Genomic DNA, 26914 nt, shown 5'->3' with positions numbered 1-26914 from the left:
TCTCTGGTAATTTGTTAAAGTGATAGAAAACTGGTCAACACAGGGTCACTTGGTCCAAAGTAAATCTGAAACCCAGCAGGCAAATTTTATGGCTCAATGCTCTGTCCTCGGGACCTGAAGAAGAGGCCCTCTTCTATGGGGCTTGGTAGCAGCTGCAGCTCTGACTTCTCTGGACTGCCTCCAAGTCACTCTTCTTTCAGCTCACCCATCTACTATGGTCATCTCCATTAGCTCCAGCTTACCCATCTCCTCCCAGGTTCCCTGAGTCCTGTGTAGTTCACAGGACTTGCCATCAGACAAGAGGCTTCTTCTCAGATCATTCCTCCATGAGCCTTCTCTCTCCCTAGACCCTGAAATGGTTCATTGGTTCCACAAGTCACATTCACAATCTCATCAGCAAAAATACACAGCAACTTTGGTGTTATCTTCAGACCACACTTTCTTACCAACCAATTTTCTAATTTTAGCTTCATACTTACTCAAGTTATCTCTTTCCTCTCAGTCATTTCTATGAGCAGCAAGAAGAACCAGGCCACGTACTCCATACTTTGCTTGGAAATCTTCTTGGCTTCGTATTCAAGTTCATTGTCTTTGAGTGCTATGTTCCATCCAACAGTGGGAAACAATTCTGCCAAGTTTTCTGCCACACTGCAACAAAGATCATTTGTTCTCCAATGCTTAATAATATGTTGTTTTAAAGCTCCAGTAGAAGCACCTTGTGTTCTTGTTTCTGCTAATGTTCTGTTCCTGATTATTAATGTACTCTCTAGGGTGATAACAGATTTTACTGTTCTTTCTGTCTAAGCCCTCACAGGGAGACCCTTAAGTAACTGTCCATATTTCTACCAACAATCATCTGAAGGAAATCTGAATGTCTTAGCCCATTTGGGTCTGTTATCACAAAACACCACAGACTGGGACATTTATACACAAAAATTTCTCAAAGTGCTGGTATCTGACAAAGAGCTCTTCTTGCACTGTGATCTATATCATGTGGCAGAAGGGGGGAAAAGAGAGAGACACACAGAGAGAAGTTTAACTCATCTTTCATAAGGAACTCACTCCATGATAACAACTTTAATCCATACTCCTTAAAGGTCCTACCTCTTAACACTGTTACTACTTTGTTGAATAGTTTCCAATACACATTCAAACCATAGCACTTTAAGTGCTGGTGGCTCACACCTGTAATCATAGTTACTTAGGAGGCTGAGATCTGAGGATTGCATTTTGAAGTCAACCCAAACAGAAAAATCCATGAGAACTGTATCTCCAATTAACTACTCAAAAAGAAAAAAAAAGCCAGAAGTGGAAGAGCACTAGCCTTGAGCAAAAAAAAAACTAAGGGATAATGCCAAGTCCCTGAGTTCAAGCCAAGTACCGGTACAAACAAAAGAAACAACACTTGGATTTTTCTATTAAGACCCTTGTCTGTCCATTTTTGTCCACTTGGCTTGAATACTACACTACCATATAGGAAAATGAAATTATATCATTTGCAGGAAAATGATGGAATTGGAGACTATCATGCTGAGAGAGGAAAACCAGGCTCAAAACAGCCAAATGTCATGTTTCACTCATCTGTGGAAACTAAACCTAAAAGACAAACATGTTCATGGATAGCTATTATGTATTTATACACACACACACACACACACACACACACACACACACACACAGGGAACATGATTCTGACCATGAGACTATATAGGATAAGGGGAGAAGGAAAAAGAAAGATTGAGGGTGAATAATTTCATACAGTGAATATATATATATATGTATACACACACACACACACACACACACACACCATTAAAAACCTCAATGAAAGCGGTTGATCAACAGACGATTGAAATGATGGGGGAAGAGAACACAATAGAGAAGGATATCCTGAGCAAAATGTAATCTATGCATATCTGAAATACCATAGTGAAAACCGTTGGTATAATTAATACACACTAAAACAAATCAATGTCAGTAAAGTAAAACAGGTCCTGTTGGGGGATGGGTACCAGTGGAAAGGAGGAAGGATAACAAAGAGAATGAATAAGGATGAATATGGTCCATGTAGTTTCATATATGAGCAAAGTCTCCATCCTGTAATCTGTACCTGATTCCAAATTTTCAAGCATTGTAACAGCAACACTCCACTGTCTGGCACGAAATCTATATTAGTCTACTAGGGCATCTGTGCAAATGACCACAGATAGCTTGATAGGACAAGACATTTTTTGACGGCCTAAAACAACAGAAATGTATTGTCTGTTTTGGAAGCCAGGAGTCTGAAATGGAGGTGTATAAAAGGACATGCTCCCTCTGAACAGTTAATAAAGAAGCCTTCCTTGGTCTTTCAAGTTTTAGATGATTCTAAGATGTCTTTGGGCTGTGGCCATATCATGTCTGTCTTCACCTCTACCATCCTATGGACCACTTTCCTGTCTGTATCTCTGTGTTTCCTCTCCATTTCTTCTTTTTTTCTTTTCTTTTCTTTCTTTTTTTCATTCTTTTTTTCTGGTGCTAGTACCTAGACTTGAAATAAGGCCTTGGGCTATGTCCTTTAGCTTTTTCACTCAAGTAGTAGGACTCTACTTGAGCCATACTACTTGAGCCATAGCTTTATTTCTGGCTTTTTTTCTGGTTAATTGGAGATAAGCATCACACAGACTTTCCTGCCTGGGCTGGCTTTGAGTCACTTTTCTGAGATCTCAGCTTTCTGAGTAACTAGGATTACAGGTGTGAGCCACCAGCGTTTGGCCTTACCTCTTCTTATAAAAACATCAATCATCCAATGTGATTGTTGTTACTCTCATTCATATGAAAGATTTTGGTACTCATGGTTTTGTTCAGTCTCCAGCTTATCACACAGGACCTCCAGCTCTTGAGGTCCTATCCTATTTCTGTCTAGTTTCTCTTTTACATAGATAAGGCCCTATACCTTGAACCACTTGACCACTTCTGCCTTAATTCTGGTGAACTTGACAATGCCACTTGAATTCCTGTGCTAAGCCTATGCACCCTTCAACCCAATCCCCAGTAGAAACCAACTTGGCAACCTCGTGGACCCCACTAAAAGCTTGGGTCTACAGGAGCCCTCTATTGAATGGTGTCTGCTTGTTGTGCACACATGTTCTTAAGGGCCCTGCATCATCCCACTTGACTTGTGAGGTGGGCTGCTCCATGCTCTCTGGGCGCTGTGAGTAATACACTTTGTCTTTTCACCAATGTCCCTGACTGCCACCGCTGATGATACCAAACCTAATTTAAATCCCTCATTTCAAAAACCTCACCTTGATTAAACTTATTACATCTGCAAACATAGTTCCAAATAAAAGTCAAATTCCAAGATTCCAGGAAGTTTCATTCCAGGAAGACATGAATTGAGAAGAGACACAGAACAACACATAACATCTTGTATTGGCTTCTGTCCCTTCCCTGCCTTGTTCTCCACTCCCTTGATGGCTCCTCCAGTGCCTCGGGAACTCCTTGCATCGAAATCAATATACCAGAGTCTGCTACTGAGATGACCTGGCCTCCTTGTGGTGAACAACAGGGGCCTCCTCTGTAAGTGGGATGACCAAGTTGTCTCTTTCTATTCAGACAGGACAGAATCCTTCAAGGCCCCAGATTTGGGACCCTGAACAGCACAATGATTAGTCCTGACTGTGTGAAGTGGGATGATTTATGATGAGAAATTATCTTCTTCAGAAATGCATGGGCTGTTTGGAGTGTCAACAGTTTTGTGCTCTTACTTGGCTTTTCCACTCGAAGTTGGCATTCTATCACTTGAACCAACACCTCCACTTTAAGCTTTTTGCTGGTTAATTGGAGATAAGAGTCTTGTGAGCTTTTCTGCTTGGACTGGCCTATAACCTCAATAGCCAGGTCTTAGCAACCTGAGTAGCTAAGATTACAGGGGTGAGCACACAGTCACCAATGTGTTTTTGAGGATTTGAGTTGGTTTGGAGGAGGGACAATTTATTGCTTTGAGTCTTGATAAAGGAAAGCCACACTCTCTTTCTGGAGTAGAGGTTCATGAGGAGAAGCATGTAGTACTTATAGTGAGCAGAACAGGGGCCCTAAGACTGAGCTTCCTGAAGGACAACGCCCAGTAACAAGAGGAAAAGCTTGGCCCTCTTAGAATTGCTGTGAGCTTAGAATCTGAGGGGGAGAAACCTCAACAAGGCAAGAGGATTGGGGGAGCAGAAGGTGAAAAATGGAATCCAGTAGGTGGGGTGTGGTAATGGTCAGCAGATTGGACTTCACAGGTAAATTGATCTGTTCAGGTAACTGCTATAGATGAAATCAGAACTGCTTCCTCTGTTTGTATCTCGTCTGTTGCCTCTTCTTTCTGGACCCCAAATGGTTGAGCTCAGGAGTCACTGGCTCCTTTCATTATCACATGACGCTGCATCTCAGGTCATATACCAATCCTGATGACCAAGGGCTAAGGTGTCTGGATCTCAGGGTAGCACTTGAAAGAATCAGGCTTGGCACCAGAGCCTGTAATGCCAGCTACTTAGGAGGCTGAGATCTGAGGATCATAATTCAAACTGGCCTGGGTTGGAAAGTCTGTGAGACTTTGATCTCCAATTAACCATCAAAAAACTGATAATGCAGGCATGGTTCAAGTGGTAGAGTGTCATCCTTGAGTGAAGAAGCTGAGGGACAGCATCTGGGTCTTGAGTTCAAGCCCTAGTACTGACCCAAGAAGGAGAAGGGGGAAAGGAGAGGGGAAGAAGAGGAGAAAGGACAAGGAGGAGGAAGATGAAGAGGAAGAAGAGGAAGAGGAGGAGGAGGAGGAGGAGGAGGAGGAGGAAAGGAAGAAAGGAAAGAAGGAAGGAAGGAAGGAAGGAAGGAAGGAAGGAAGGAAGGAAGGAAGGAAGGAAGGAAGGAAGGAAGGAAGGGATGGAGGGAGGGAGGGAGGGAGGGAAGGAGGGAGGGAAGGTAGGAAGAAAGGAAGGGAGGCAGGGAGGCAGGGAGGGAAGGAGGGAAAGAGGGAGGAAAGAAATCAGGCCATTGGATTACTGTGCTACCATTGGGTCTGCCAACTGGGCTGAGGGCTCTTCTTGATATCTCCTTGAAGAACATCTAGAGAGAATTCATCTACAGAGACAGAGGCAAGCCTGCTCTCCTCCCTCAACTCCCAGCAACAGGACTAGTTGCTCAAAGAACCTTGCATTACAGGCAGTAGAAAGGCCCCTGGAGAAACCCAAGCTTGCTTTAGCCTTCAGGTCAAAGCTGTGTGGCAGAGAGGTAGAGAGGTAGGGCCAGTTCTACCTGAAGGCCTGGGTTTGGTGGCATCCTGTTATTTTCATAGGAAAGTGGGAGGTGGGTACAGCTGCCTGAATCCAAGTTGTTCTGTGCTTTGTCTTCCAGTCATGGCGGCTGTCTGGGTCTCAATGTGAGTCTCTAGGATGAAACTAGGAATCTAGAAGCAGCTGTCTGTAATGTCCCCAGAACCTGAGAACTGTGTATGAGGCAGGAGAGTGCCAGGCCTCCTGATCATAGGTACCCTCCATTTCTGCATTGTACAATTAGACTTCCAGACCTCAGGACCATAGGGCACAACGGGAGAACCCAGGACCTTTCTAAAGATGTCTGCAGTACTTTGTTGGCACCTTTCTCAGAGTACTTTCTTAACCCTATGACCTTTATGACATCCCCCAGATGTCTGCCCAGTTCTGGCAGCACCAGAGATGCAGAGCTGCTTTCCAGGCCTGGCATGCAGTCTATGCAATTCTGCCACCCTTGTCCTCCATGCTTCATTTGCCTGGTGGAGAAGTAGAGGATGCTGAGGCCAAACCTGCTGTTGACAGCCAGCATTTATTTACATAGACAAGCACTGCATCTGCCCGCTAAGGAGTCAGCAGTAAACCTCACATGCCTGCCACACAGGGCCTGGACCAGCTTCCTTGAAGAACTTCCCAATGTGGTGTTCAGGAACCACATGTCAAGATGAGATGGGGCAGGTCGACCTCTTGATCAACAGGGGAGGTAGACTGTGAGGCAGATTCTTGGGAGAGGGCAGAAAGGGGAGATGCTACCCATTGGAGGTGAGTCACAGCCTAGCTCACACAGTGGACAGGATGTACAGAGGCCAAGGTGGGCTGTAGGTAGCTCTGCCTAACCCAGGGCCAGCTGCAAACCATCCCTGGGCCTCCTTTCTGCCTTTTGCTAGTTGATGTCACCACACAACCAGCTTGGTAACATTTTATCTTGCAGTGGCCCATGCTCACTGTTCTGGCCATACTTTTGGGCTAAGAATCAGAGGCTGAGCTCTTGCCCAAGATCTGCTGGATGGCCCCTGGACAAGAGGCTGTTCATTTTTGAATTTCTGTTTCCTCCTTTCTAAAGCAAAAGGAGACTTCCAAAGCCAAATGCCTCATGCTCTGGGCAACTGACAGTCTTCATTCCTTCATGTGGCCTCCAATATCACCTCCCAGAACACAGGTCTGACATGGCAGTGCAAAGGGTTGTGGGGGGGCTAGGCTCATGGAATGGCCATGCCTGGGACTACAGGGTTCCTGGGCTGTTCTGGACTGTGTCCCCATGCGCAGTGGTGGTCAGGACCTCCAGCCAGCGCTGTTGTAGTTCTGTTGAGGAGGCACTCAGGTACCAGGTCTGCTGGCCCTGCTGCAGCTTCCACACATGCTCTGCCTGTAGGTGCTCCTTGGGGTCTGGTACACTCACTGTGCAGCCAGGGAGGCGGATGGTGCATGGCAGTTGAGCAGCCTGCAGGATGGAGAGAGGATCAGCAGAGTCATGGGTATACCCTAGTTCCCCATCTTCCTAAGCAACCATGCCCAACCCTATATGGTACAAAGCAGACACAGGCAAGCCTGGTGGATATGTGTGTGCTGACTTCTGTCTACATGAGAACCGGTGGCCCACAGCTCTCACCAGGGAGTTGCTGGGAGGAGGCCCTCCTATTTCCCTAAACTTCCCTCAAACTGCATGGCCTCAGCCATTGGAACAGCTACTGAGGCTGAGAGAGGTGAGGCAAAGATTTCTGAGTCCACCTGCCAATGGAATCTACCCAGGATATGAGTGAACAAAGAGCTAATGGATGAATATGTGTAGCAAGGAACGACCAGCATCTGTGCCATCTACTTACCCTCTATTCTAGCTTTCTCTATCCCACCCACACCCTGGGTTTCTCTGGGGTCCTGGCATAGTTAGGAGGCCTGCCTTCTGTGAGTGAAGAACAGGGTGGGGGGTTTCTAGGAAGCAAAGACGGCCAGGTCACTGACGGTTGGTGAATCAAACCTGCTGCAGGTGTGGCAGGCCCGAGGCTCTGGGCTGTGGTAGTAGAGAGCAGGGACACACACCTGGTTGTTTCCTTGCAGGTCCAGCACCTGGGAGTCTGACTCAGGGATGGCAGCCCACACCTCACTCCAGTCTATCCCATTGTCTGACAATCTTAGGGGGCCACAGAGCAGGCTGGGCCGGGAATCTGCAGCAGGTGCATTCTAGGGACACAAAGACACAGGTTAGGGGTGGTCTCACCTGTAATGGTTACTGTCTCCCCTGAGGAGGCTAGGGCAGGACCAGAACACTGCTCAGAAGAAGCCGATCAAGGAGATTCAACTGAGGAGTTAGTACAGGCTGAGCCCAGATTCTCCTGGATCACTTGAGCCCAGTCTGAGGGGCACAGATGCCATATGGTCTCAGGCTGGGTCAGCCCTCTGAGGGAGTAAGACCATGAGTCCCATCAAGATGGCATCACCAGGGGGAAATGCAATGGTAAGAGTTTGATCTGTGAATCATAGGACAAAAGGACTACATAACCCCCATGTCACACACTCACACCATACACTCACATACCTGGGCTCTCTACCACATAGATCACATACAGACAAACAACACCTGAGTATACACACATACTTCCCCTAACACATATACACACACCTCACACAAATACTTTGCTTCTTTTCTGATGTGTTTAGAGTCATTCTAGAGACAAGTCTCCTGAGCCATCTGGACAAGGTTCTGACACCACTTACTGGACCTGATCACCCCTAAAATCATGTCCTTCCTCAAGGCCTGAAGCTACCCCATAGGTGTTCAGGGCTGGTACCCCTGGATGGCATAGTCCTGGAATTCTTATAATACATCTTGGCATTGAAAAAGCAGGCAGCCAAAGGACAGAGTCAGGGACTTTACCATCAAGGCTGTTCTACCCCTGGTCCTAAGATCCTTATATCTTCACAGAAATGGAGGGACAATGGTGATACTTACTATGTTGAAAATGAACTATACAACTTGTGTATGGGGATGGAGAGGAAAACTGGGAAAGAGTGAGAGCAGGGGTAACATTGTCCAAAAAGAGATGTACTCTTACTTGACTTCTGAACTGTAACGCCTCTGTATAGCACCTTTATAATAACAATTTTTAAAGGGGAATGAAAGATCCTTACATCCTTAACATCTTAAACAAACCAAGGTCAGAGCTTCTGGATGGCCTCAAACCAGGACAGCAAGGAGCTTTGGCAGCTTATTCATTCCAACGCACCTGGACCAAGTTTGGGAGGGAAAATAACACAAAAAGTTCCAAAAACAAAAAAATGGTTGGGTACTGGTGGCTCACACCTGTAATCCTAGCTATTCAGGAGGCTGTGATTTGAAGCCAGCTCAGGCAGGCAAGTCCATAAGACTCTTATCTCCAATAAATTACAAAAAAAGTTAGAAGTAGAGCTGTAGCTCAAGTGGTAGAGTGCTAGCCTTGAGCAAACAACTCAGAGACAGTGCCCAGGCCCAAAGTTCAAACCCAAGAACCAAGGGGGAAAAAAGTTCCCAGCCAGGCACCAGTAGCTCCTAGCTATTCTGGAGGCTGAGATCTGAGGATTACAGTTCATAGCCAGCCCAAGCAAGAAAGGACATAAGACTTTTACCAATAAAACTACTCATAAATAGCTGGAAGTGGTGCTGTAGCTCAAGTGTTAGAGCACTAACCTTGAGCAAAAGAAGCTCAGGGATGGTGTCCAGGCCCTGAGTTCAAGCCCCAGGACAGGCAAAAAACAAAAGTTCCCAGAAGATCCCACTTGCAGTTTGCTCTGAAACCTCATAGTGTGTCAAGTTAGAGAGAAAGGAAAATGCATGATTCTGGAAAACTGTGTTTTTCTTTTTTTCAGATTTCCTGTCATTCCATAAAGTAGGAACTGGGTCCTATAGAAAGCAGGGTTAGGAAAGTAGTAGCCACATCATGAAGAAGCAGGGAAAGAGGAAAGGGATAGGGAAACAAAGGACGCCATCCCTCATCCCCTAATCTCCCATCCCCAAGGGCCTTCCTAGGGGGCTAGAGGTGAGACTGACCACCACTTGGAGCTCAGTGCCTGAATTAGATGGCAGCTCTATTGCCATATCCATCATTTGGTAGGGCAGAAGCAAAGCTGCCACATCTAACTTATGGGTACAAGTGGTTCCCCATCTAGCCCTGACTGGTTCTTAAAAGCCATATGTACACCCATGCATGATGTTTCACATTCCATTGCTCCCAGTGGTTCTCTAGGACCTGAGGAGCCCACTGAAGCACCTTGCCTATCTTTCCTGGTCCCAGGGACCAGGGCCACTCACCTCTGTGCATTGCTTGGACTCTGTGGGAGCCTCGGAGCTGGGGTTCATAGGAGTTACTGGTTCGCTCAGGAAGCATGCTCTGCAGACACGGCTCTGTCTGCTGTTCTCCGCCTTGAACTCAGAGCACTTCCCACAGATGACCTGCAAGACAGAGGGTATCTGTGACCCCCCACAACCTGGGTAAAGGAACAGGAGACACCTAACATTGTGTTTATCCTGGCCTGAGGCAGGGAGCTGGGAACCCTGTCTGAGGACAGAGATTAAGGGTGTCAAAGATGGCTTTGAATATAAGGACCAACATGGCAGTAAGAAAAGTGAACAAAACTACTATTCACATATTGCTGGCCAGAAGACCCATGCAAATCAAAACCCTAAGGAGAAGCCACTCATGTCCCTCGGATGTTGTTATCCCCCTAACAGGAAATAACGCTGCTGTTGTAGAATATGGAATAGTACAACTGCCATGGGAAATCATATGGAGGTTCCTCAAAGAGGAACAGAGCTGACTATCAATGACTCAGACTGAAACTCTAGCTACTCATTAGGCAGAGACATGGAGGATCATAGTTTAAAACCAGCCTGTTTAGAAAAGTCTGCAAGATTCTCTCCAATTAACCAGCAAAACACTAGACTGGAGGCACGGTCCAGCTATGAACAACAACAAAAGCCAAATAAGAACATGGGGCCTGTGTTTAAACCCCTGAACTGGTATTTTTAAAAAAGAAGAAGAGGAAGGGAAGTAGGGGGGGCGAGAGAGAGAGAATAAAGAAAGAATGGCCATATATCCATCAACATCAATGTCATTTCTGGACATTTATTCAAAAGAAGCAAAGGCATATGTCAGTGGCTCACATCTATAATCCTAGCTACTCATGAGGCTGAAATCTGAGAAGCATGGTTTGCAGCCAGCCCAGGCAAGAAAATGCATGAGACTCCAATTCACCATCAAGAAAACAGAAGTGGTGCTGTGGTTCAAGTGGTAGAGTGCTAGCCTTGAGTGAAAAAGGTAAGGGACAGTGCCCAGGCCTTGAATTCAAGCCCTAGTACTGGTGCTCATCTCTCTCTCTCTCTCTCTCTCTCTCTCTCTCTCTCTCTCTCTCTCTCTCTCTCTCTCTCTCTCTCTCTCTCTCTCTCTCTCTCTCTCTCTCTCTCTCTCTCTCTCTCTCTCTCTCTCTCTCTCTCTCTCTCTCTCTCTCTCTCTCTCTCTCTCTCTCTCTCTCTCTCTCTCTCTCACACACACACACACACACACACACACAGAGGAAATAGAAATGGAAAGGGAAGGGAAGGAAATACAGGAATGGAAAGGAGAGGAGAGGAAAGGAAAAGAAAAGGACCATGAACAGCCATGACCACTACAGCACTATTCACAATAGAAGAGGTGGAGGCACCCAAATGCCTGTCCATGGAGGAATAAGAAAATCATGGATTATCCCCACACTATGATATTATCCAGATGGGCAGGCACTGAATGTACTTCCCACTGGATTTAAACCAAAGGATGTACCTCAGTGAGTCCTCCAGAGATCTCCCTAGCCTGGATCTCACCCTCCCATCCTACCCAGAGTCCTCTGCTCCAGGGTCTCCTCCTATCAGCTATCCTATCTCTCTTGCCTCAGTATTTCTTCCTCTGCTGCATCTTACTCCTAGCACATGAATCTTCCCTCCTGTCTCAGCACCTTCCATGCCTCCCTTCTTTCTTCTCTCCTGGGCATTTGCATGCCCTTGGCAGACACTGCCTCAGTTATACCTTGGCCTCCTTGTGACCAACTACAGGATAGCTTTGGTCTTACCACCTGCAAGTGCTTGCAACATGAACTTCCTCTCCTAGATGCTCACCCTTCTTGGACTCTCTCACATATCCTGTAGACTCTTTGTATATTAGGCCCATTCCTGGGCCTGGCCAACTGAGCCTTCCCTCCCCAACCCCCCCCCCCCCCAGCCAGTATACTGGCACATGCTGGCCTGCTCTCCATATCGGTTAGCTGCCTGGGCTCCTCCCCAACTTCCACCACAGCACAGGCTATGGTAAGTCAGCTCCCACACTACTTCCTCTTCCATTCCTTCCTTATTAGAGATGACAGACATCAATGTCTCCTACCTGCTCTCTACTTGGTGTGATCAATAAAACCCACTGTGCAAATCTAGAAGCACCCTTTTCCACCTGGCCTTGATGGCTTCCCTAAGCCTATGTTCATGTTGGGCTTGGGCCATGGCCTGTGAGTATCCTAGGCTCCCCAACATTTCAATGCCCAATCTACCCAGCATGTCACTCATCCATCCACTCATCCATCCATCCATTTATTTACTCATCCATCCAACCATCTACTCATCCATCCATTCATGGTCCATTAATCATCCATCTAATGAATCAATCATCTCTCCATCTACCCATCTCTCCATTTATTCCTCCTTGTCCTATCTTATGGCCAGCATGACGAGGTTTGTTTTTTTTTTGAGACTCTTTTTTTTTTAATTTAATTTAATTTTATTTGTGAACATACTGTACAGAGGAGTTACAATTACCTGGGCAGGATAATGCGTACATTTCTTACCAAGCATTGCAGCCTCCTCCTTTGTTTACCCTTCACATCCCTTCCCAGCCTCCCCCCTCCCCCCCAATCCCAATCCTTCTCTCCCCCCCCCCCCCCCCGCACCGACGTTGTAAAGCTCATTTTGGACATGACAACTTGTACTTCTCATTGTTGCAACAGCATGACGAGGTTTTATGGAAAGGTGCAACAAGGAACACCAGGTCAGGCTCCTGGCACCCTTTGGAACAAGTTACAAATCATCTTCATGGTGAGATCTCTCCCATCCTCAGAGGGAAAGGTAATTTTGATTGATTGATTGATTGATTGATTGAGAGAGAGAGAGAGAGAGAGAGAGAGAGAGAGAGAGAGAGAGAGAGCACTTGTACTGAGGTTTGAACTCAGGGCCAGTGCCTTAGCATTTTCACTCAAGGTTAATTCTCTCTCTACCACCTAAGCCACATCTCTACTTCTAGCTCTTTGCTGGTGAATTAAAGTCTCATGCATTTTCCTGCCTGGACTGGCTGCAAACCATGATCTTCAGATCCATTGGAGCTAGCAATTTTGATATCTTAACTTAAGTGTATTTGAATAATCAGCAACTTGCTCAGGGAGGTTCTATGTTCAGGATTAAGAAATGACTCAGCAGCCCACTGTCAGGAACAAGGGCTTCGGAAACGAGGGAGGAGAAATGGAAATGGCATGAGATTAGGGGACCAGTCAGAGGTATAGCCTCATCACATGGACCAAGTGATCTTCATCACCACTGAAGCACTGGAACAGAAGCCATCAGGATAGTACTTCTGCCCTGACCACAACAGCTTTACCCTTCTCTCACCTCCTTCACACTATACATAAGAACGCTATCACTCCCTTTGTTCTCAAGGGTACTATTCTCAAGGCTAGGGTGCACTGTGGCTCCAAATCTAACACTTTTTCAACTTCAAAGAATATCAGGCACCAGCACCAGAGGTGATCAAAGAAATGTGGTCAGCTTCTGCATAAAAGGGACAATATCATGTTCAAGGGCATCTGCATCCAAGAGATGAGATCTGGATGCAACTGTTTGTTTTGTTTTGGTGCCCGTACTGGGGCTTGAACTCAGGGCCTAGGCATTATCCCTTTGCTTTTTCACTCAAGCCACGAGAGCCTCAGGTCCACTTCAAGCTTTTATATTGGCTAACTGGAGAAAAGAATTTCCTACCTGACGACTTTGAACTGCAATCCTCAGATCTCAGCCTCCTGAGTATCTAGGATTACAACATGAGCCACTGGCACCCAGCTGAATGCACATTTGTCTGTCCACTGTGCAGTTTGCAGAGAGGCAAACAGCTGTGTACATGGCAGGCAAACAATGCCTGTTACCCAATGGTAGTGGCTGCTGCCCATCACAAGGACCTGTGAGAACCCAGCAGGTGACTACCTGCCCCTTGTCTGAACAGGTGCTTCCTTCTCATGGCCCACTCACCGCCCCACAGAGTTTGCAGTGATGTCTCCTCTTGGTGATGGAGTTGAAAGTCTCCCCACAACTCTTGCAATTCTGCTTTTCCTTGTCACGTCTGGTCTTAGAGGATAATTTTCTGGACTCAAACTACAAGGAGGCAAAAAGCTGCTATTAGTTATAAAGCATGTGGTCCACCAGATGTAGAGGAGGTGAGCCGGGCGCTGGTGGCTCACACCTGTAATCCTAGCTACTCAGGAGGCTGAGATCTGAGGATGGTGGTTCAAAGCCAGCCTGGGAAGAAAAGTCCCATGATACTCTTATCTCCAATTAATCACCAGAAAACCAGAAGTAGTGCAGTAGCTCAAGAGGTAGAGCACTTGTCTTGAGCTGAAGAGCTGATAGACAGAGCCCAGGCCCAGAGTTCAAGCCTGACCAAAAAAATAATAATAATTACACAAGTGACACACACTCAAGGCCCAAGTATACTAATGCATAAGGAAAGAAAGAAAAGGGCCAAGCTATCCTGGAAGACTTAGTCTTCCCCAGAGAAATTGTGGGCAAGAGGATCTGGGTGAAGCTGGATGGCAGCTGGCTCATCAAGGTCCATCTGGACTGAGCACAGCAGAACAATGTGGAGCACAAGGCTGAAACGTTTTCTGGTGTGTATAAGAAGCTCACGGGCAAGGATGTTAATTTTGAATTCCCAGAGTTTCAGTTGTAAAGAAAGATGACTAAATAAAATATAATTCATAGTTTAAAAAAAACAAAGAAAAGAAAAGAAAAAAGGACCAAGCTGGCTACACCTTCCCTCCCAGCCCCACCCCTACAGGCCACCCAGAACATCACACATTATATGGAGAAATGTTCCAAGCAGATCAGGTTCTTTATGTTTAGAACAACTTGACCAATGACTATCTGGCATGTCTGAAAAAATATGAACGAGAGCCAAAGCTGGAGAAAAACCAAGTTCACTATACAGATGGCACATGACACCTGAGGCTTGGATGTCACCATCTGCAGCTCCAGAGTCATAGGGGTTCCAAGATCCTTCACACACACACATGCACACACACACACACACACACACACACACACACACACATTCTGTGATGGGTACTCAGGGATAGCCTCACTGTGCCCTTGCATACACCCATGCACAAACATAATGTGTGTACCCATATGCCTACATGTGCCAACTGAACAGAAGCATCTAGTAGGGTGATGTGCTCATATGCTGTCTCCTGTGATACTGCCTAAATACAGGACATTGCTCACCTGGCACTGACCAATTGGGTCTCAGTTTCCCTTACAAGCAGTTCAAGGCCAAACATATCTGTCATCCACTGCTCTGTCATCCACTAGCCAGGATACCCTGTGTGGTTTCTCTGATGCTCAAGGCCACAGTTAAGATCCCAAGCCCACCACATAGCAGGTATGCATCCCAGACTCCATATGCAAACCCTGTGTTCCCCTGGCCTCAATTCCCCAAGTACCAGCTTTGTCTAGTCCATGCAGGGCTTCTTCTTCATGAGTCTCTCAGGATTGCAAGAGTGGGGGAAACATGCAGGAAGACACAGGAGCCCAGAGCATGGAAGGGAAAGCAAGAAGAAAGTTGACAAGAGAGGGGAAGGAGGCATTTGCTCTGGTCCTGTAGCCTCCATCCTATGCTCAGCTTCAGGGTGTCCACCTCCCTTTGTTTCAAGTAAGCAATCTGAGGGTCAAGTTGGTGGGTATGGTTGAGAGTCCAATGACCCTAACATGTAACTCAGGGAGGGTGGAGGACCCTGGCATGGTACTCAATGGGCAGCTCTTCATGGTGCCAGAGAATGCAAGAAGCTATGGCAGCCACCGGCCAGCACTAGAAGATATAGGAAAAGCCTTGATGGGCTGATGTATGTGGCCAAGAACTTGATCTTTGGAACCAATGAGGACCCGGTCTCAGACAAAGCTCAAATGGAAGTTCCTGAGGCAGGTAGAACTTCAAGACTGAGGCCAGTACTGTGGGTTCCTCTAGTTCCCTTCATCTGGCAAGTGTTTCCTGTTCAGTACAACAGAGCAAAGCCAAACACCCAAAGAAAGTACCCCTCCTGCACCTGATCCTATAATGTTGAAGCTTACAGCACATTGGGGTTCACCTTGATATGGCTTTATCTCCCATCACCCCAGGTTCCCAGTACAGAGGTCTGGTTGGATCTGTAAATTGCAGTTGACCAGCAGGCCAAAGGAGATCTCATTTGAAGTCCAAGAACAGGTCTCCCAGTCAAATATACTATAGATCCTTCTTAGATGAGGTTGTCAGGCAGAGTTGAGCAAAGGAAGGGGACTCAGATTTTCTGTATGCATGTCAGACATGCTGTGCTCAAGTCTGCTTCATGAAGGTGGAAATTAAGGCTTCCATAGTAACTGCCAAGCACCTCCAACGCTGACCTGTAAATTAGTTTCTTTTTTTTCTTTGGATCCGGTCGTGGGGCCTGAACTCTGGGCCTGGGTGCTGTCCCTCAGCTCTTCAGCTCAAGGCTAGCGCTCTACCACTTGAGCCATAGCAACACTTCCGGCTTTTTTTCCTTTTGCATTTATGGTGCTGAGGAATCGAACCCAGGGCCTCATGCATGCAAGGCAAGCGCTCTACCACTGAGCCACCTTCCCAGCCCTGTAAATTAGTTTCTATAGAAGGCCAACAGGGCAATTCTGCTTCTCTTTGACAAGGTTATCTGCACAGCATGGAATTGGGAGGACAGCTCAAAAACACGGATTTGGACTCCCATAAATAGCCTTGATGAAACTGCATCAGTTAAAGCAGGTAGTGAAGAGACCTAGCCATAGGGATCTACATAGACAAAAGCAATGGGCTTCAGGCATGACCTAGAATCATTTCCACAGGAAGTGGCCAACAGAAGCCTCTCTACTGCTCGCAGGGCCCAAGGATGGGCACAGGGTAAAGTCTCATCCAGAAGGACAGCTGCAGCATTGTGAGAAAGCCATTGACCTGAAGCTGGCTAGGGCCAGTACCTCGCTGGCATCTTGGATGAATCTGTATGTCACCCACTGTAGATCTAGAGCCCTGGAGGATGAAGCAGGAGGGGGAAGCATTTAGATTCTGGTTTTTGTGCTTCTTTTAAGAGAAACTGGACTTTGGCAAAAAGAGAAAGGCTTTGAATCCTGTCAGGTTCCTTGCAAACAGTTCTGGGCTGGAAGTTCCCCCTCTCTTAGGTTTTTTCCCCCTTCTTTTCTTTCCTTCCCAACACCCCCTGCCCCACCCCCGCCCATAGGCAGTCCTGAGGTTTGAATTCAGAGTCTTGGGCTTGGGAGGCAAGCACTCTACTATTCAAACCACCCTCAGCAAGTCCCTCTCTTAAGGGAAGAGGGGCTTCTGGGACTGTACAGCTGAAGGGATTGCAGCTTTGGAAATTAAACCATTGTATCACGAGTGCATTTGTTTTCCTCTCTGATTATTCTAAGAAAAGGCTTAAATATGGATTCCTATAGCAAAGACCATTCTTTGATGGCAGAATTATGATTTGCTTTCGGGGGTGTGAGGGGGATGTGTGGTATTAGGGATTGAACTCAGGCCTCATGCTTGTTATACAGGTTTCCTACGACTTATGTCATTCCACCAATCCTTTTTGCATTGGTTATTTATGAATAGGGTCTCATTTGAGTCCAAGCTGGCCCAGGATCCTCCTATTTGTGCTTCTCCAAGTAGCTGGGAATAACAGGTACGTGCCACTGTGCACAGTTACTGGTTGAGACAGAACTTTTTTTCTTTGGTGTGTGTCAGGGGGAGGTTGGGAATGGGAGTTGGGCTGGCCTTGAACTGGGATTCTCTGATCTCTACCTCCCAAGTAGCCAAGATTACAGGCTTGAGCCACTGTGCCTGATCTAAAACTTGCTTTGGAGCATGCATTTGATGCCCTGAGCACATGGACACCTTCACTTGATTGTTCAGTACCAATTAGCAGATATTCCATGAACCATCAAAATCTCAGATCAGCTCAGGGAAGGCGCCAATGGGAAGTATGTGCCTTTGTCTACTGCAGGACCAGAGAGACCTCAGGCTATTTGTTGGAGGAGGGACCCACCCCAGCTTGGTGCAGGTGAAGGGACATAGACAAGGAAGCCAGAACTGGATCTGTGACCCCTGATCTCCTGGTGGCTGTGGGATAAATGCTGGAGATCCTGTAGAAGGCTAGACCCCAGGATAGAAGGCAAAGAGAGTGAGGTACATGTAGCATCTAAGTGTGGTCATATTCCCAGGAATTCTGGTGACCAAAGGACATAGTCTGAGGCCTCCACTTGAGGCTTCCATCAAAGAAGTAGGTATCCAGTAGGCACAGCCCCTGTGTCAAGCATCCAGAAGCTTCCCTGATCTCCCTGCCCAGAGGAAACTGAGGCTTGAGTAGGCAACACTTGCCTGAGCCCTCAATCCAGGGCCAGCTCTGAGCCTGTCTTTCTATAGTATAAAACATTTTAAAACATGGCCTGTCAGGTTCCTTCCGACTAGAATACTCTAAGCCCTGACCCAATACCCTCCACATGGAGTCCTATGACTCCATCTCCCAAGCAGATATCTTATGCTAAAGCCCACCCTGGTATCACTGTTCCTACAAACTGCTTGACACTTTTAAACCAAAGATCCACCATGGATTCTTGGGACACTGAGGGCCCTTCTCTAGAGCCCACTGGCCCAACCTCAGGAAGAATCACACAGATGAGAATCTGGTAGCTTTCATATCTTGATCTCCTAGTGGCCAGCTAGTGACCAGTGACATTTTCACAAGGCTGAGGACTGCAGGAACTTGCAGTCCAGGGTATCATCAGAGATGAGGACCTTCTTTGACCATTCTGGCCAAGGGATATGGGGCTGACTGGGGAGTACTTCATACATATGTGTGTGAGTTACAGAGTACTCAGTACAGAATACTGACCAGGTGATGGTTAATATACCCCTCTGGCAGCTCAATCAGTAGGTGCAGCCATGCACACAATGGGTACACACTGCTTTCCATACATTCCTAAATGCTCAAGAAAAGGGATTAAAAAGCCTTCCTGAGGTTAGTACAGCCAGCATAATTACACATATGGTTTAGCAATTTGGAAAGTTGTTGATGGGATGGTTTGTAATGGGCTGATTCACGTAAGGAGCTCCCTAGAACAGGCCATAGGCAAAGGCCATGCAAAGGCCTCAGTCAAGTAGCATCAGGGAGGCCAAGGCTTTGAGGGTGGAGGGAGCAGGAGGTAGGCATGGCCAGATGAAAGCAAGAAGCTACTGGGAGAGTTGAGGTATTCTTTTCCCCTGCCCTGTTGCCTTGACTCTGGTCACACTTCCTGATTTTTTTCTTTCTTGCATATTGATTTATTCTCCTTTATATATATGCCCAAGATATATATCAAGATAACAAGGTAGGTCTATTTTTAATGTTTAGAGGAACCTACATACTGATTTGCATTTACTAGTTTATGTTCCCACCACTAGTGTATGAGGGTTCCTTTTTCTTTTTTTTTAAATTTAATTTTGTTGTAAAGGTGCTGTAGAGAGGGGTAACCATTATATAAGTAAGGTAATGAGTACATTGTTGAACATCTTGTTGAACATTGTTACCCATTCCTTTGGGGTTTTTTCCACTATCCCTCCCCCTATCCCAATTTTTAATATCAGCCATATTTCTCCTCTGAGTGCTTGTCTGCTCTTCAGAAGCCTGACAGCAGCACCACCTAAAGAGTCTCTCCTCTTGCTTCTTATCTTGGGGTTCTCTCCTTTCCTTCCTCCTACTCCTGTTCCTGAAAAGCTTTATCTTTCCCCAAAACTTCACAAGCTTTCTCCAGATTGTTCAATGTCTGGGATCCTGAGCTCCACAGACCTGAGAAAGCTCAGGTCATAGGGGAGGAAGCAGAGTACTATCCAGGCCCACCCATGGCTTTTGGCGCTTTGGCCATGGCTCCATTCTATCCCTAAAGGGGGTAGTTGTCACACACTGACAATCTAGGTCACCACAGGAATGAATGATGATTCCATAGGAATCTCCTGCTTTCTACTCCAGGCTGACTCTGTAACAGCAGCCAGTCCTTTTCCCTACCTCTAGGCCAGCTCACCTGACCACCCTGAGCCTGCCCTCTCCTCTTAAATGGGGCTACGTGACAGAACTCAAAGGCAGCAACATAACTTAACAGGGCTTGTGTTCACAGAGAGCTGGAGGGCTGGAATTTATGATCAGGCAGAGTCATCAGCTGCTCTAGGACAGGTCGTCCACACCTGTCCCAAATGCAGAGTGACTTGGGCTCTGTGTGAGAGACAGAGAGACAGAGACAGAGGGAAAGAGAGGGACAGAGACACAGGGAAATCTAGAAACAGGCAGAGGAGGGATAGAAACAAAGACAGACAGACAGACTGGCAGACAGAGAACATACAACAGGCAGAAGCAGAGAAGAGAGAAGACAGAGAGAAAGAAAGGAAAGAGAAATCATGGAACTGACAATGTAAGAGAGATATAGGCATAGCAATACAAAGATAAAGTCAGAATGACAGACAGACAAGGAGAAAAGAGAGGGAGACAGAGAACAAGCATGGGGGAAAGGAGGCAGATGTGGGGAAGAGGATGTCTTGCTGAGCCCTGAGGTGTTCTATGGAGAAGACTCCAGAGGGAGAAAGAGCTCGTGTCAGGGAGGGACCAAGAGAGCCTCGAGCCAGCTGCTGCTCAGGGTGGTCCTGGGCTCCCGGTCACCACCAGTGCTGGCAAGTGTGGGGCCCCATAGCTAACAATGTGGCTCAAGTACTGGAGTTCACTGTGTCCTCAGCCTAGTTTACCTCCCCAGATAAAGTAAGGGAGAAGGGCTTCCTCAAAGGTCCCACACTGAGCCCCTGGAGAACGGGTGTGTGAACACAGGCAGCTGTGAGGGGAAGGGTGGGAGATAGCATGGCCTCAAGACAGACAAGCACTCAGAGAGGTGAGGAGACCATGTTCTTCTTATCAGCTCATGGTGAGCTTCTGGGGTAAGGAATAAACCTCTTTTCTTTGCATTTCTGGGGTGCTTATAAGAACCTAGCACCTCATTATGATATGTTTTATCAAGACACGATTCATGCAAAGCAAGAGCATAATGTTCACAGGGAGAGCTCAGAGAATTCCTCCATGGGCACACAGCTAAGAGAGAACCACCAACAGCTCCCCCATGACCTCCAGAGGCTCCAGTCATGACCAGGCTGGCCCCCAAGTCACCAACACCTGACCTCAGGCATAGCCTCACATTTGAACACCATGCCCTGAGCAACTCGGGTGGGGAGTAGGGGAAGGGATAGGTTGACCCTTCAGCTGCCAACCTCCAGGTCATCCCGGTCAAATCCCTCCCTGGTACCTCCTTATCCCTGCTAACCATTGACAGAGAGGGTCACTCACCCCTGTGGCATTCCCACTGCCGTCAGTCACCCCCACAGGCTCCACAGAACTTGTACTCACCACCTAGAAAGGAACCCAGAAGCTGAGTGTAAGATGGCTTCCTGGCCAACAACAGCATGACATCCAGTTTAACACCTTCTGTCCCTAGGTCACCTGGGATAAGATGCCCAGGGCTCTGATTTGACATCTCTCAGAATAGAGAGATTGGGGGAGATAATACAACTGCAGAGAGAGAGAGAGAGAGAGAGAGAGAGAGAGAGAGAGAGAGAGAGAGAGAGAGAGAGAGAGAGAGAGAGAGAGAGAGAGAGAGAGTTGTCTGCCATTACTGGATATCCTAGGCTGGCCAAAGTAACATGCAGGAAGGGTACTGTGGCACCCATGTCCCTGAGCCAGAGTTGGTGGCCCTGATGCCCAGCAGGCTGCAGTGGCTACTCAGTAAAAGTAGTCAAGGTGCCCACACACAAACCTGCGCCTCTCTCCCTAGCAGGCAGCCATCGCCCTTCCTCCCTGACCCAGGCTGCTGACTCACAGGTGAGTCTGGAGACAAGGTGGACTCCTCATCCTGGCTGCAGGCACCACTGAAAGCTCTGAAGGTCTCACTGTTCTGCTTGTGCTTCTCGATGGTGGCCTGAATGACCTGGACACAGAGCAAAGCCACAGGGCTGTCAGAGAATAAGGCGGTGGGGGCGGGGGGAGAGAGAGGAGGGGCACTGACCCTGCCTCTGTCCTGAGCATGAAGTCCTGGCACCGATGGAGCCTCTGGTCATCTTAGTTCTTCTGAATGAGTGATGTGGGTAAGAGGATCTGCTTCAGAGAGACACTTAGCTCATGGCCCTCTCAGCTCATTCATATCTATTCTTTTGTTTTTCATGGGGAAGGGCTCTTAGAGGTGATGTGGCATTTGAAGGTGCAAATGCAAGCATGTACTGCCTCCCTTCAGGGTAGGATCCAGGGACAGGTATTAGCAGCCCTGGAGGAGAAGAGCTTGGGGTCACCCCTCTACTCTAACATGAAATGGACTCGGGGATTTGGTTACTTCAAAACTTTAGAAGTTTCACCTGAATCCATTCTTTCTTCTCTTCTTCTGTCCTATAAAAACAAAAATTGTATTTTATCAATCCCATCGTGGCTACTCACTATAAACCCCTAAGGCCTGTAGCACATACTTAGCCATTTACAGTTCAATGCTAGAAGGTTGCCTTGGGGGTGGGGGGGAGGGTTCAAAACACTGTGGCCAGGTGGGGTTACACTTGCCTGCTATGTAGTAGATTGTAGGCCAGTGCTTGCCTGAACCCTAGTGGGCAACTCTAAAGCTTTCACACTACTGATGGCCAAATTTCCCACATACCACCAGTGAGAGCACAGGCCTGCCTTTAGAAGGTAACGTGACAAAAGGCACTGAAATATGGTGGCTATTGAAATTATGTACTATAATATATAAAATAGGCATTACACATTATCATATCATGTATGTTACATGTTATATATCATATATTTTATATTTCTATGCATACATAATATATTTCCATACACACAGAGAAATTTCTGGAGTATATATGGAATGGTTAAAAGTGTCAACCAGACCTTGGAACAAGAAGTAGGCAAAGGCTTAATTCTTCATTGACCTCCCCTTGTTACTGTGAAATGTTGAACAATGAATAAATAAATACATAAAAATATATTGATAGGTTATTCCATTTAAGAAAAGAAGCCATCTGTTGAAACCTCAGATTCACTGAGCATCAGATTCACTGAGCATCAGATTCACTGAGCATCAGACTAGAGAAGGCCTGTGCCATACCGAGTCTGAAGTTCCAGGGACCTTCTTCTTCCCTTTATAGTGAACGTAGGTGCTGCATTTGGCTTGACAATATCCTGTACCTGCAGAGCAAAACAGGGAACAAAACATAAGCAAACACAAACCAGTCACCTTAGTTGCTCCTCAATGACAACCCTACATTGTTGAGTTGGAGATTTTTCTCTGAGGAGGTATCAGAGGCAACTTTGGGCCTTCTGGTCTGGAAGAAAGAGAAACTGAGGTTTGGAGTCATGGTAGCTAATGCTGGTTGCTGCTTAAGCTGGTCCATAGCTGGAACTTCTTATCCCCTGTATTTGGAATGCTACTGAGAAAACCATTCCTCAAGTCTCTTCTAGAAGTTTAAAAGTTGCTTCCAGCTACCCATTGCCAGTCTTTCCCCACTGGCACAATGGGCACTGCTTCCCAGCAGCACCACCTCCCTCCTTAGGCCGGATGAGGATCTTATGAAAGAGCCAGGAGATCCTTAGCCACTCTGCAGACATCTGAGCCTATGTGGACAGCCACAGCCTAAGTTTTAAGACTTAAATGGTAAAATGTGTACCCAGACTGAGCTGACAAAAAGGATCACTTATTTGTAGGTTCTCAGATTGTCTCTGCTACCTCAGCATAAGACCACAGAGCATAGTATCAAAACTTGGGAACCCTGTGACCTTCACAGTGATCCTTATTAGAATCCTTATCCCTGATCAGCCAACTGGTGGCTTTAGGGAAATAAAGACTCTGGACACAGCCCAGAATCACAGGTTGAGAACTGCATTAACACATCAGATTCATTAAAACAGGACTAACTCCTTAGGGAGAAACACTGAAAAAGATGTCTTCTGACTATAGAAAAAAATAATATATATTTTCTGTAGTTATTGCTTGCAATTGATGTGTGTGTGTGTGTGTGTGTGTGTGTGTGTGTGTGTGTGTGTGTGTGTGTGTGTGTGTGTGTGTGTGTGTGTGTGTGTGTGTGTGTGGTGCAGCTTAAGCTCATGGCCTGTGCTGTCTCTTCATTTTTTCACTCAAGGCTGGAACCCTATCACTTGAGTCACATCTCTTCTATCTTTTTGGTGATTCATTGGTGTCTTTCCTGCCCAGACTGTCTTAGAATGGAAATCCTCAGATATCTGCCTCCTGAGTAGCTAAGATTACAGATGTGAGCCACTAGTGCCTGGCTGTAATTGTCTTTTATAACCAGTACCAGGACTTTTTTCATTGTCATTTAAGCAAATTTTTAATATTTTGTATTAGCCAATATTTCTTTTTTTCCCCAGAGCTGAGGACTGAACTCAGGGTCTTGCACTTGCCAGGCAAGTGCTCTTCCACTGAGCTAAATCCCCAACCTCTTATCCAATATTTCTGAAGCACTCATCAATTCAAAGCCCTTCCCACAATGGACAAAATCCATTCCAGTTCCTACTGCTACCATGAGACACAGAGCAAGCTCCTAGACAGGGGGATATCAAAGATGTAAAGGTCATTTGCAAACCATCCTCTGGCTTTGAGAGTGCAGCAGAGGAGAAAGCTTGGAGTCCAGGGTCTAGGCTGGGCAAACAGGCTCACACTCCACACTTAATTTATCCCTGCAACTCAAGCATCACTTTAGGGTATTGTAATGGATCCTGAGTCCCGGCTTCATTAAGTGACAACACACACACACACACACACACACACACACACACGCACACACACACACACACACACACACACACACACACACACACACACACACACACACACACACACACACCTTGAAGCTATTCACTTCCTAACAACCTCATCTCATGAGGCTGGCAGGGACCTCAAAGATGGGTCAAGCCAGAGAGAAAGGAATTCTGACTCTCCAGGCCAGGGCACCAGGGCTGAGATGGTATAAGTCCTCAGAGCTGGTAGCCAGAAACACTGCTTGGGGTCCCTTCAGGCAGGCATGAGAGAGGGGTGGGGTATGGGGTTCACCTACCTGGAGATCAGAGATGTCCATTTTCTCCCGGACACTGAACTTCTGGCCCATGAGCCGCAGTTTAGGCACACAGTAGAGAACCATGCTGTTGAACTGCAAGGACAGCTTAGTGAGGCCACAGTGAGTTCCTCACAGGGGACCCTTGTAAGCTTTCCTCTAAGGTTGTAGAATAAAATACAGGGTTTTTAAAATCTGTTTGTTTTATGCCAGTAGTGGGGCTTGAACTCAGGACCTCTCATTCTCCTTCAACTTTTATGCTCAAGGCTGGTCTCTGTGACTTGAGTCATGCTCCATCTCCATCTTGCTAGTGGTTAATTGGAGATGAGTCCCATGCCTTTCCTGACCAGGTTGGTTTGGAACCACGATCCTCAGATCTTAGCTTCCTGGGTAGCTAGAAGAAAAGGTGTTAGTCACCAGCACCTGGCATAAAATGTACTTTTAAACAGATGTATACAATCATTTTAGCTATGAATATATCTTTTAGAGAGCTGATTGGACAATAGCTTAATTTTCATCTAGTTCTTAGTCTTCAGTTTGTTTACTGTGCATGTGCACTAAATGTGTGCTAAGAAAACACAACTTTTGAATGAACCATTGACACATGTGCAACTATGGATGAATCTCTCAAATTCATGTATCTAGCAAAAGAAGCCAGAGCTGTCTCATAGTGTTTATGCAGTGCTATGAAAAAAAGTAGAACTATAAACATATCAACATGAACAGAGGCTAGGAGTGTGCTTTCTAAGCAAAGGAGGACCTGGGTTTGATCCCTAACAGCACAAAAAGAAGGAGAGAGACAAGAAAGAGGAAGAAGAGGAGAAAGAGGAAGAGGAGAAGGAAGAAGAGTAGGAGGAAGAAAAAGAAGAAAGAAGAGAAAGAGAAGGAAGGGGAAAAGAAAAAGGGAGAAAATGAAGAGGAGGAGGAAGAAGAAAAAAGAGAAAGAAGAGAAAGAAAAGGAAAGGAGGAAGAGGAGGAGGAGGAGGAAGCTGGGGAGAGGCAGGGGAAGGAGAAGAGAGAGCCCAACTCACCAAGAAGAGGTGACGGTCCTGAGCTGTGCCGTTCTTGGCTGACAGCTTCTGAATTTGGCCCTCCTTTATCAGCTCATTGGCTGGGTTGACAATGTCCTCTTCTCCACCCAGTTGCTCGTACACCTCCAGGAGCTTGTGCATTTTTTCCTTTAAGAGACATAGAACTTTGGCAGGTGCATGGTCATAGGGTGACCAAAGGCCTTCAGAGTCTGCTGGGGACCTAGGGGCAAGCTGAATCTTGCCCTGTGACTGCAACCCAGAACCCCAACAGGACAAGGATCCTGCTGACATTGAAAATGAAGGGAAAATGTGGTGACATGTGAGTTGGTTATGAAATGACTAGAAGTTCATCAAGTAGTGAATAACAACAACAGTAATAGTAACAACCAATAACAATTACCTCCATTGCTATGTGTCAGGTGCTTTTCTACACAATATGTATTTAATTCTGATAAGATGGGTTCTATTGTTAGTCTAATTTATAGGAAAGGCAAAGAAAGGTCCATGGAATGGCCATGACTCAGACTGGGCCAATACATATGTCACAGTCCTAGGCCACGATGACTAGATAGATGGTCATGTGGCCAGCCTGCATCCTAAGACTTGATGGGACAGGGGCAGCAACTCCCGGTCCCAGCTCTGAGCTAGAAGCAACACAAAAGAAGGCAGACTGGAGCCTGGAGGGACCTCAACACTAGCAATGTAGTCTGGATCTGTATGCACTGTGCATCCACACCTCCCATCATTGGACTTGAGTGATCTCAGCCTGTACAAGCAAGCAGCTTAGGCTGGCCCTCTCTGTCTCAAGAATGGATACAGGTAGACACAAGTAGACCAAACGAATAGTATATAATGTGAGAGTCATGAATGAGAACTGACATGGTGACAGGTCCTGTTCTTGGCACATGATGTGCAAGTGATTCTTCCTCCTCCTGCCTCCTCCTCCTCCTCTTCCTTTACTGTACTGGTCTTGGGGCTTGACTTCAGGGCCTGGGCACCATCCCTGGGCCTGGGCACTATGTTTGAACTTTTTCTCAAGTCTGGTGCTCTACCACTTAATTCACAACTCTACTTCTGGCTTTTTTGGTGGTTTAACTGCCCAAGCTGACTTCAAACCATAATCTTCAGATCTCAGCTTCCTATGTGGCTAGGATTACAGGTATGAGCTCCCAGCACCCAGCCT

The 26914-nt window shown here is 46.7% G+C and overlaps 1 protein-coding gene across 7 annotated transcripts in view; it reads right to left on the bottom strand.

Annotated features, from left to right (window-relative positions):
* Positions 1 to 5804: 5804 nt before the first annotated feature.
* The window catches only part of Fgd3 (FYVE, RhoGEF and PH domain containing 3), a 49139-nt gene continuing 28029 nt past the window's right edge, over positions 5805 to 26914 (bottom strand). For all 7 annotated transcript variants that reach the window (XM_070033287.1, XM_070033282.1, XM_070033283.1 and 4 more), the window contains 10 exons: positions 25732 to 25878; positions 24704 to 24796; positions 22741 to 22820; positions 21998 to 22028; positions 21469 to 21576; positions 20940 to 21002; positions 13573 to 13695; positions 9574 to 9714; positions 7329 to 7469; positions 5805 to 6732 (listed from right to left, as the gene is read on the bottom strand). In XM_070033287.1, coding sequence (XP_069889388.1) covers positions 6514 to 6732; positions 7329 to 7469; positions 9574 to 9714; positions 13573 to 13695; positions 20940 to 21002; positions 21469 to 21576; positions 21998 to 22028; positions 22741 to 22820; positions 24704 to 24796; positions 25732 to 25878 — 1146 coding nt within the window. In that variant the 3' untranslated portion in view covers positions 5805 to 6513. The remainder of the gene's footprint in view (positions 6733 to 7328; positions 7470 to 9573; positions 9715 to 13572; positions 13696 to 20939; positions 21003 to 21468; positions 21577 to 21997; positions 22029 to 22740; positions 22821 to 24703; positions 24797 to 25731; positions 25879 to 26914) is intronic.

Source organism: Dipodomys merriami, unplaced genomic scaffold (genome assembly GCF_024711535.1).
Source record: "Dipodomys merriami isolate MVZ:Mamm:240054 unplaced genomic scaffold, mDipMer1.0.p SCAF_22, whole genome shotgun sequence".
Classification (NCBI taxonomy): domain Eukaryota; kingdom Metazoa; phylum Chordata; class Mammalia; order Rodentia; family Heteromyidae; genus Dipodomys; species Dipodomys merriami.
This window is presented reverse-complemented; position numbering and strand designations above follow the sequence as displayed.